This window comes from Lathyrus oleraceus, chromosome 3 (genome assembly GCF_024323335.1).
Source record: "Lathyrus oleraceus cultivar Zhongwan6 chromosome 3, CAAS_Psat_ZW6_1.0, whole genome shotgun sequence".
NCBI classification, from domain to species: domain Eukaryota; kingdom Viridiplantae; phylum Streptophyta; class Magnoliopsida; order Fabales; family Fabaceae; genus Lathyrus; species Lathyrus oleraceus.
Window position 1 is genome coordinate 304,911,534 of NC_066581.1, and position 11,644 is coordinate 304,923,177.

The window sequence follows — 11,644 nt, forward strand, 5'->3', positions numbered from 1 at the left end:
ATATAGGTAATATTGTTATACAAGTTTGTCGGAAGATTGAAATTCGGATTCGCTCATTTGATATGACATACACGCAAGTAATATATAATCAATATTGTTCTAGGGATTTTTATAGAGATTGAAATTTGAATTCACCTCTATTATCGCATACACACAAGCAATATAGGAAATATTGTTCTAGGAATTTGTCCGAAAATTGAAATTTGAGTTCACCCGTGTTATGAATGACTGAGTTATGATTTACGAATGATTATAAAAATTTATTCTTAGTTATGAATGACTTATATATATAGTATATTGAGTGAATAATGTATGGTTTAATATTGTCCAAGAGTTTATAATTATGTCCAAAGTTTGTTCGGAGATTGAAATTCGGATTTACCCATTTTGTATAACATACACATACATGTAATATTGTTTTAGGAGTTTTTCTGGAGATTGAAATTTAGATTCACCTATTTGTTATAACAAGCAATATATGGAATATTGTTTTAGGAGTTTTTCTTGAGATTGAAATTTAGATTCACTCATTTGTTATGACATACACGCAAGTAATACACAATCAATATTGTTCTAGAAATTTGTCTAGAGATTGAAATCTGGACTCACCCTTGCTATCACATACACACGAGCAATACAAGAAATATTGTTCTAGGGATTTGTCCCGAAATTGAAATTCGAATTTACCCTTGTTATCACACACACGCAGTACAAAAAGCATACAAATTTCAATATTTAAAAGGTGTATCCGAATTTTATAATTTTGGTATTCGAATTTTACTTGGATGGGAATGCGTTTTTGATGAAGAAATTTGTTGTATTATAATGCATCTAAATTTCAACCTTTAGATGGTTTAATAGAGTATTTTTGAATTATCATAGAGTTTAAGAGCACTACATAGGATGCAATTAACATTCATAGAGGCTTTGAAAAAAATGAAAAATCAAGTGAAAAGAATATAAGAATTTAGGTAGAAAGGATTTTGGAGGATAAAAATTTATTCAAAAACCAAAATCCCTTTAATTTAAAAAAATTTAAAAAATTGTATTGGATAAAGAGTTTAGAGAATTTTGGAGAGATTAGACAAATTGGTTAAATATAATTTATAATACTATAGCATTTAAAAAATTTAAAATATATTAATGATAACCACTCTTTTATCATTTTATAAATTAAAAATATATATATATTAAAGATTTTTCTATAAGGAGTTTGGGATTTATTCCCCAAAATGAATGATTAAATCACAGTCCATGGCACAAGCTAGTCACCATCTACCAAATGTGTATGGAAGGGCTTATTTCGACCACACAAAAAGAGAGCTTATATTTACAAGTTATTCAAATTTATAACATAAACACATGTATTTCTAAAAATGAATTATAGTATAAAAACAGCTCAAAAACATTCTCATTATAAGAATAACTAACTTATAGAGTATGATAAACATTTATTCGAAAAGAGCTCAATTAAATTGTTTAGCCAAACACACCCTAGATTCCTACCAAATGCACCCGAGATCCATACTCGTGATGCAAATTTTTAAAAGTAACATCTCCAATTTTGAAAGCAATGAGAAGTATAGAACATACAATATAAAACTCTATATTCCTTCCTGATACAATATTTCCTAATGTTCAAAGAATTGGCATACAGATATATAAATGACCCAAATTGGCCCAACCTATATTGATATTCTGACTAATGTGAGTGAGGTTTACTGTATGTTATATGTTATGGACGGCCAAATAAAAATGATGACCGCGTTTTTAATCCACTATTAAGAATCAATTACTGGTGTTTGAGGACTTTTGGTCAATCAAATCAGCACCACTGACATACTTAGCAAAAAATGATATCAGACGAAATGGAGCACCAATAAGAGGAGCATCTGTTATTGGCAAAGCATCATCATTTTCCACATTCTTGACATTCTGTAGCTGTAGATCTCTGGCATCATTATCGTCCAGTGGAATTTGAACAATTTCGTCAGTATCATCATCAGGTAGTGAAGAGATTGGAATTACTCCAACAGCATGTCCGGCGTGAAAAGAGTCGCTACTATCATTCACCGCCGAGGTCTTTTCTAATGAATCCGACTCCGGGGCAGATGTAGACGTAGCCTCAGATGATTCGGGCTCAGCAGGTTTAACAAATTCAGTCAAACCATCAGACCCAGTAACTTCAGAAACTGTAGTTTCTGTGTCTCTTCGATCCAGCTCAACACATAGCTTGTGGACCTGAGGATATAAATGGCTTAAGAACACGTAATGCTATCTAAATAATCTAACCAATCAATATCTACTAATACAAAGAAGAAAATAAATTAAATCTTTTAATAAGTCATTAACAAAATCATCAAGAACCCTGCATATTTATTTACCTTCTCAACAAGTTCAGCATTTTCCGCCATTAATTTTTCCACTAACATATAGGCCTCTTCAATTTGAGATTTAAACTCTTCATTTTCAGAAGCACCGTCCTGTCCATATTAAGCAAAATATTGTCAGAGGCAACATAAAATGCAAGGAAAGAAAGGTTCTTCTTCTTCCTCCCTGCTTCAGGTCATGAACACACTTGACAAGTAACAAAATAAAATCCCTTTCCAGTCATATAAACTATCAATGTCCTTTTTTCCTTCTTTCAAGGATTTCAAGAAAATTCATTTTTCTATGAATGAATATGTATTGTAGATTTTAAACATAAAGATAGCACAAACCTTTGCAGATGTACCCTGTGAAGCGGAAGAAGAGCTACTATTTTCAAGATTCTGGACTGTCGAATGAAGACCTAACACATTTTCCCTCAATTGCTGGTTTTCTAGCAAAAGATTGTTCTTGGACTCTTCCAACTCTGCCACCTGCCAAGCTTTGTTTTTAATTTCCATATCAGAATTAACACAGGTTTGTTACAAAATGGAATTGACCAAATAACAATATGTGAGGGTATTTCATCCAGTCAATTTTTATAGACAATGGAAGTAGGAGAAAATAAGACTTAACTAAAGAAGAAAAGCATTTATGTCAGAAGGCAATCAAGATAGCCAAAATAACATTAATTCAGCCAAGGCGAAGGTATTAATGAATCTGTATTCAGACCTAAAACAACTCAAACTATAGCCTGAATTGTTACAGAAGTTAGCCAGAATGTCTAATTAAAAAAAATTAGGAAATATTTATGTTTCTCATTCACCAACACAGGGGAACCCGCTCTGGTGCTCGTAAAACTCAACTGATACAAGTTATGGCTTACACTTGCAATAACAATCCAATCTATATTGATAGGAACCTGATCCCAGAACTGAACACTACATAATAGTGTTTCAAAGATTTGAGGAAATTAAGAACAACGATACCTAAAAATAGTAATCCTAACACTTTCTCAAGTTTTCCAGTATAAAATATTCATGTATTATTAATTGTATATATGTTACGTACATACCTGCACTTGTAGAATGCTGGTGTTTTCTTTCAGATTTAAAATAACTTCTTTAGTTGACTTCTGCAAATTAAACATAAAAGAGCCATGCTATGTTAACACTATTTTACTACACCGTATTCAATTTACACCGTATACATACACTTGTTTTGTGCTGCACATATATCAAAGTGAAATAAAAAATTATTAAAAGAATGAAGAGTAAATATCTATTGTATGAATTACGATGCAAGTGTACAATTTCAGTGTCATAGTAACATTTCTCAAAAAATCTTATAAGGTAAGATTAACGAAAGTTAAGTTTGTTGATTAAACAAGCAATATATTCAATACAATATATCTGATAGAGAATAGACAAGGTATTACCTCTTCCTGAACAGATAAACTCAAATCGCTCTCCAGAAGATTTATTTTTCGCTCTAAACTTTCCTGTAAAATAATGTATATCAAATTTAGAATTCCAACTAAACTTTCACTAACCCAAAAATACAGAAAATTAACACCGTCAGGGTAGAGGATCAACTATGGTTAAATCAACAATAAATGTAAGAAATGAGTTGGAGAAGTAGTTCTAACCACTTTTAGGCTCAAAATGGTTTTTTCATTCAGCAACTGATTGGTTTTTTCAATAAATCCAATCTGCATAAGATTATAGTATTGAATATGAAAAATCTTGATAAATAATTTATCTAACTCAATGCTCCTAAATCATGAAAGGAGGGGGAATTAAGTCACACACCCACCTCTTTTTGAAGTAAGGAATTATTCTCACTCTGCAATTGTGCTATTTTCACTTCCAGACCATTCTGTATTTAATCAAGTTAAATATACAAGTAGAAAAATGTATATACAACAACAACAACAACAAAAATGTATAACCCGTCTTTGGTCATACAGGTGTCCGGTAAATTTTTCCTTTTCAGTAGAAAAATGTGTATAAGGATAAAAATTAATAATGCACGAGAGACATCAACACATACATCAAAAACTGATTTATTAAAATCCAATCACTTCTTTTTAAATAAATAAAGATGTCCGGTCAAAATTGGGTGCTCAGTATAATTAATACAAAAGGTGCGCGTTACAATTTCAACAAACAAAATTATACTCGATGCAATAACACGTGAGGGAATTGACAAGTTATGACTACCTCTTTCTCACTAAAGGAACTCAAATTGCTCTGCAGAATATTTAGTTTTTGCTCTAAACCCTCCTGTGTAACAAATGTATAGCAGAATTTAAGAATTTAAACTACAATGCATTAACAGAAGAAAAAAAATCAAAATGGTATTCTTACATAAGCACCTAAGAGGGGTGAAATCAGCCAAGGTTAAATAAACAGTTAATGAAGGAAATTGCAAAGTTGATGAAGCTATGCTTAAAACTACCTTCTCACGCAGTAACAGACTAGTCCTTCCCACCAATCCAGTCTGCATGTGATCAAAGATATGATATTAAATATTAAATATCTTGATAAAAAATATCTCATATATTAAACACCCCGTCAAAATTAGGTGCTGACTATACCTAATGCCCTATATTGAGAGTTAAGCAAACAAAATATACTCAATACAGTAACACGTGAGAGAAGTGACAAGTTATTACCTCTTTCTCACTAAGGGAACTCAACTTGCTCTCTAGAATAATTACTTTCTGCTCGAAAACATCCTGTGGAACAAAGTATAGCTGATTTAGAATTTAAATCACAATTCCATTAACAGAAAAACATATATACACTATGCTTATATAAGCAGCTAGGAAGGGTTAAATCAGCTACGGCAAACGGTTAAATAAACAGTGAGCGAAGGAAATTGCAAAGTTGATGAAGCTAGGCTCGAAACTACCTTTTCAATCTGTAACATATTGGTTTTTTCCATCAATCCAGCCTGCATATATGATATAATATTGAATATTAAACATCTTGATAAACAATACAAGTATATGATCCAAGATATTATTCTTATATTAACAGCTAAAAGGGGGAAACCAGCTAAGGTTTATATAAACGTTGAATGAAGGAATTTGCAAAGTTGAAAGTTGAAGAAGCTAGGCTCAAAACTACCTTTTCACTCGCTAACAGATTTGTTTTTTCCACCAACCCAGCCTGCATATGATATAATATTAATTGTTTTCTTAAACATTATCTCCAAATAAATGTCCTTAAATATTTAAAATAATATATGTATATATTTGTTAACAAATGTGGTTGGACCTAACTCAACCTTATAAAACCGACTTGTAGGGTGAAGATTGCCCCCACTTATAAGGACATGTTCAGATCATATATTATCTGATGTGGGACTCTTAACAGTATTAAAACACACCTAGGACTGGACATTTGGAGCGTAGAAATAAACGATGGGTGGCCCGATAGCGGAAACCTGATAGCAGGTGGCCTATCGGATCTTAAACGAGACTCTTGATACCATGTTAAGAAATGTGATTGGCTTAACTCAACCCTACAAAACCGGCTTGTAGGGTGAGGATTGTCCCCCTTATAAGGACATGTTCAGACCATATATTGTCCGATGTGGGACTCTTAACAGTATTAAAACACACACCTCTTTTTGAAGCAACGAATTATGCTCATTCTGCAATTGTGCAATTCTCACCTCTAGATCAGTCTGCAGATAATCCAATTAAATATACTAGTTAGTAATTAAACATATATAAAAAATATATAATTCAAATAAGGGTTTGGATTAGCTTATATTTAGTTTAGGAAATAACGGGTGTTTCTTGGAGCTTCCTTATAGTAGAGCATTTTCTTTTAAAATGAGACTTATTTCACCAAAAATGATCTTCCTAAGACATGATGATGTAAGAGCCATAAACATGTTCGGCAAAACTGTTTAATTCAAATTTAGTTACCTGTGTATGTTTTTGCAATTCATTTTCAGTTTTTAATTTATTGATAAGCTCTTCCAAGGTAACCTGTAAAAGAAAGGCAAAATAAGTGACAGACATGAAAATAGTTATAATAACAGATTTCTTTAGAAACAAAGCTCAATTTTAGTTCTTTTTTCTATGATTTCCTTCTAGAATTCTATTAAGAAAGTACATTGCAAAATAAGCAGTTAAACACACTCACCTCTTTTTGAAGTAAGGAATTATGCTCATTCTGCAGTTGTGTAATTCTCACCTCTAGATCAGTCTGCTGATAATCCAATTAAATATACTAGTTAGTAATTAAACATATATAAAAAATTTGTATTGAAAAATGCAATAATAAAATCAATTATATACTTTTATTAAATTAATGCATAATTTCTAAAATAACATTTCTTCTTTTAGTTCTTAACTTGTGCCACTAGGACACAAGTTAGCATTACCCTAAGAAAAATATAATTCAAATAAGGGTTTGGACTGGTTTATATTAAAGCAATAACTGGTGTTTCTTGGAGCTTCCTTATAGTAGAGCATTTTCTTTTAAAGAGACTTATTTCACCAAAAACGATCTTCCCCATACATGACGATGTAAGAGCCATGAACAGATTCAACCAACAAAACTGTTCAATTCAAATTTAATTACCTCTGTATGTTTCTGCAATTCCTTTTCAGTTTTTAATTTATTGATAATCTCATCCAAGGTAGCCTGTAAAAGAAAGGAAAAATAAGTGGTAGACATGTCTCAGAATTAGGTTGGACTAAACTCATCCCTACAAAACCGACTTGTAAGGTGAGGATTGCCCCCATTTATAAACACAACATAGACCATATCTCTAAGCAATGTGGGACTAAATCCACCCCATCAAAGTCAACACAATGAAGGTGCTAGGGGCTGCAATGAGACAAGCCAAAGTGCCACAATTAAGGCGACTAGGGGAGGACCGCAATTAAAGCGGAAAATCCAACAAGTGCCACAATTAAGGCGACTAGGGGCGGACCGCAATTAAGGCGGAAAGTCTAACAACATGAAAGTAGTTATAATAACAGATTTTATTAGAAACAAAGCTCCATTTTAGTCCTTTTTCTATGATTTCCTTCTAAACTGCTATTAAGAAAGTACATACAAAGTAGCAAAATAAGCAGTTACACAAATACCTCTGATAAAACTTACAATACACTACCTCCTTATGAATGTGTTTATCAATTTCTTCTTTCAATATTGTAATTGTCTCCTCTGCTAAGGCCTGGACAAAGATGGATTATATACACCGTGCTAAAGAATATAGGTGATAATGTGGTATAAGAATGCAAATAATAAGTTAAATAAATCTGGTAGATGAAGTTTAAAGTAAAATTACCTCTTTCTGAGTGTGCCCTTTATTTTCTTCAATCAATTTTCTTATTGTCTCTTTTGAAGCGGTCTGTTTTGAAATATGCTATATGTTAAAAATTTAAAACAAAGAACATGCATTTCTTGGATAAATTTAAAATATATTACCTCTTCTTGCATGTGAATATCATTTCCTTTATTCATTTTTCTAATTGTATCTTCTAATATGACCTGTGGAATGATAAGATGTATGTGTTATAAAAAGTTGAAACCTAAGGGCTCAAACAAAGGACATATTTTTACATAAAACATTACCTCTTTCGTAACATGCATATCAAGTTCTTTTTTCATTTTTCGGATATTCTCTTCTAATTCAACCTGTAGAAAGATTGATTATATGTATTGAAAGAAATTTGCAAACTATAAACATTACTTAAAAAGAATAAATGTCACCCAAATAAAATTTAAAATATATCACCTCCTTTTGCACAAGCATGTCTTTCTACATAAAACATTACCTCTTTCGTAACATGCATATCAAGTTCTGTTTTCATTTTTCTGATATTCTCTTCTAATTCAACCTATGGAAAGATTGATTGTATCATTATATGTATTGAAAGAAATTTGCAAACTATAAACATTACTTAAAAAGAATAAATGTCATCCAAATAAAATTTAAAATATATCACCTCCTTTTGCACAAGCATGTCTTTTTGTTCATTCAATTTCCGGATTGTCTCTTCAGATATGGTCTGTAGAACAGTGGAACATTACTTCTGAAAATTAAGTAATAGGTATTTCTCAGGTAAAACATTACCTCTTTCATAATGTGCATATTATTTTCTTCGTTCAGCTTCCTGATTCTCTCTTCTGACATGACCTTTGTATCGATACACAGTCCATATTATAAAAACATTGAGGCATAATTAAACAAAGGACATGCATATATCTTAGACAAAATACTACCTCTTTACGAATGTGTTTATCATTTTCGTCTTTTAATTTCTGGATAATGTCTTCTGATATGGTCTGTGGAGGGATATGCCTTGCAAGTTAAAAACCATTGAGGCATAGGTTGTTAAATAAAGGACATGTATATCTTAGACAAAATACTACCTTTTTACGAATGTGTTTATCATTTTCGTCTTTTAATTTCTGAATAGTCTCTTCTGATATGGTCTGTGGAGGGATGTGCCTTACAAGTTAAAAAACATTGAGGCATAGGTTGTTAAATAAAGGACATGAATTTCTTCTGTAAAATATTACCTCTCTCTGAATGAGCACGGCATTTTCTTCTTTTAATTTTCTAATTGTTGCGTCTGATATGTCCTGTTGAAAGAAAGCATGGGCACATTAAATTTTGAAAGTATTAAACATAGTAACATATATATTTGCAAGAAAATGAAAAAAAAAAAAAAACTTTTAAGACATCTTTAACAAATTCTGTCGGGCGAATATCATTTTCATTTCCCAATTTTTTTATTACATCTTCTGACAGACTGACATGGCCTATCAAAAGGCAATTTTATTTAGTTGGGCAAAGCACATTCATGTCCACAACACTCAATTCAAAAAAGAGACAGATAGGGAATGAGGGCGAAACATTTTTTTATGAACTTGTTTGCATAACAAGGGGGGCCAATTTTTTGGCCATATATAGCTGCAGACCGAGTTACATGCACCTAGAAACACTGCATAGAACCTGAATTGGGAAATAAGAAGTTCAAACTAAATTACCCAATTTCAATGAAAAACGATAAAAATAGCTAGCAAAAACACAGTTCGTTTCATGAACCAACAATTGAAACATAGGACTAGTCATGACTCGTGAACATAAAACACTATTACACTAAAAAAGGGTGAAAATCTATATTGATTGAAGGAAAACTTACACATTCTTTACCATATGGCAGACATCCATTGGAGTCCATATTAGTACTTTGCCCATCTGCAGAGTCCAATGGTTGAGCGGGCTCGTCCTCTCTGCTTTTCACCAGATTCAGATCTCTGTTTGGAACTTCCACATCTCCATTCCAATCCACACTCACACTTTGCTCATCAGCTGTCCCCAAAAGCTGAGAGGGCTCATCCTTACCACTATTCACAAGATTTGGATCCCTTATTGAAGTTTCTCCATCCCCATTTAAGTTTACCACAGCCTCTAAAAGATTAGCATGCCCATTCTTTGCATTACTAGCCAGATTTTGATCGCCTATATCTATCTCTGCAACCCCAATTGAATGCGGTGCAGCCTCAGAAAGACTAGCAGGCCTACCCGTAGCATCATTGACCAGATTCTGATCACTGGTATCTATTTCCCCATCCCCAATGGAACTCGGCGAAACCTCCGAAAGACTAGCAGGTTTATCCTTAGCATCATTGACCAAATTTTGATCACTGCTATCTGTTTCTCCATCACCAATCAAATTTACAGCCTCGGAAAAACTAGCATGCTTGTCCTTACCATTATTCACCAGATTCTGAACCCTAGAAGCTGTTTCTCCAACCCCAGCATCCACATTCTTGTTTTGCTTGTTCTTTTTCTTCTTGTTTTTTCTTCTTTTCTTATCATCCTCCATTTTCCCAGCTAAAATTTCTATGCCAACTTCTAATTGGCAAAACAAAAACAAAATGAGAATTTTAAGGTTTAGAAGTGCAACCAGCCATCACAAATGATAAAACCAACAATGCCAAGTTAAAGATCAAAGACCCATATACACAAAATCAATCACGGTTCATTATATCGCAACAATAAAACACCAATCTAACAGTAAACCCTAAATCTAGAATTACAAAAGCTAATAAAATTGGGGGAAATTTTAAAACAAAATAATAGAGAGGAGAGTGGATAATGCATACATAGAGAATCTGGAAAGTGGCGGAGAATCTGAAAAGTTTGTTGATGAATTAAGTTAGCGTAATGTGGAAGAGGAAAGTTTGTGTGAAATGAATGGAGGTTGAGTAAGTGAGAAGCGATTTTGGTAGAAAAGTGATTAGTTGAATTGAAGGTTCGATGAGCGTTTTTGGCGTTTGATTTTTTATGGAACTTTCACGTTTTGTTTGTGTAATGTAATCTGAAATGTCTCAGTGTAATACAGTGTTTATGACATCTTTCGTTTCTCTCTCTCATGAAATGAAATCCAACGGGACTTGTCTCTACTTGATTACTTCAATGGTTTCAATGTAAATAATAATAATAATAATAACAATGTAAATAATAATAATAATAATAATAATAATAATAATAATAATAATAATAGAATTTAATAATAATAATAATAATAATAGAATTTAATTGATAGACAGAAAGTGTAAAGATTTTTTACATTGTCAATTATCTACGATCATTGATTTATTTTTAAAAATTGATTTTTATTTTAATCATTTGAAAAGTAATACAAACGGATGGTTATGATGCATTGATAGTGTAAAACTTTTTACATTGACAGTATATAATAATTAATCTCATAATAATAATAATAATAATAATAATAATAAATTTTTTTTAAAATAACAAATAATAAAAAAAAAATTACCCAATACCCTATCGGTTATCCCCTTACCCTTAGATTATAATTTTTTGGAAACTCTCCGGTAAATAAATTATATTTTTGAAATTTTCATTTCTACTTCACTCTCGTTTCAAGTCTTCCGAAAATACTCATTTCATATTTATAAATCAAAACTCATTTTTTAAGATTTTCGGTTCACACTTCTCATACCGGAACACATTTAGTAAGTGTTCCGGTTTTCGCAATTTTATCGAAACTCATTGCAAAAGTCTTCTCGTTTTCACATTGAATACCGAAACTCATTGCAAAAATCTTCCGACTTTTCATTATTTTCACCGGAACTCTTCTCAAAAGTGTTCCGGTTATTTGAATTTAACTCTTTTAAAAAGTGTTTTGGTTCGTATTTTTTTAATTTTTTTATTTGATAGTGGCTCGAACGCGATGAAAGGACGATAAGATTCGAGATTGTGATTT

At 31.9% G+C, this 11,644-nt stretch overlaps 1 protein-coding gene across 10 annotated transcripts; it reads right to left on the reverse strand.

The window, feature by feature from the left end:
- Positions 1-1,562: 1,562 nt before the first annotated feature.
- On the reverse strand, positions 1,563-10,811 carry LOC127127274 (putative WEB family protein At1g65010, chloroplastic). Of its 10 annotated transcripts, none has more exons than XM_051056419.1 (28): positions 10,518-10,811; positions 9,551-10,266; positions 8,925-8,987; positions 8,775-8,837; positions 8,625-8,687; positions 8,476-8,538; positions 8,348-8,410; positions 8,177-8,239; positions 7,974-8,036; positions 7,827-7,889; positions 7,687-7,749; positions 7,510-7,572; positions 6,972-7,034; positions 6,531-6,593; positions 6,311-6,373; positions 6,001-6,063; positions 5,502-5,543; positions 5,284-5,325; positions 5,045-5,107; positions 4,828-4,869; positions 4,590-4,652; positions 4,183-4,245; positions 4,016-4,078; positions 3,806-3,868; positions 3,443-3,502; positions 2,721-2,861; positions 2,385-2,483; positions 1,563-2,241 (listed from the first exon to the last, which is right to left on the reverse strand). In XM_051056419.1, the coding sequence occupies exons 2-28, from the start codon at positions 10,235-10,237 to the stop codon at positions 1,789-1,791; spliced, it is 2,763 nt and encodes a 920-aa protein (XP_050912376.1). In that variant the 5' UTR covers positions 10,238-10,266; positions 10,518-10,811; the 3' UTR covers positions 1,563-1,788. The 10 variants fall into 10 exon arrangements, 9 of the variants coding, with proteins under 9 accessions (XP_050912376.1, XP_050912374.1, XP_050912375.1 ...); XM_051056417.1 differs by having other exon boundaries at positions 6,531-6,596; XM_051056418.1 differs by having other exon boundaries at positions 6,531-6,596; positions 9,551-10,263; positions 10,518-10,799.
- Between the last annotated feature and the right edge of the window lie 833 nt (positions 10,812-11,644).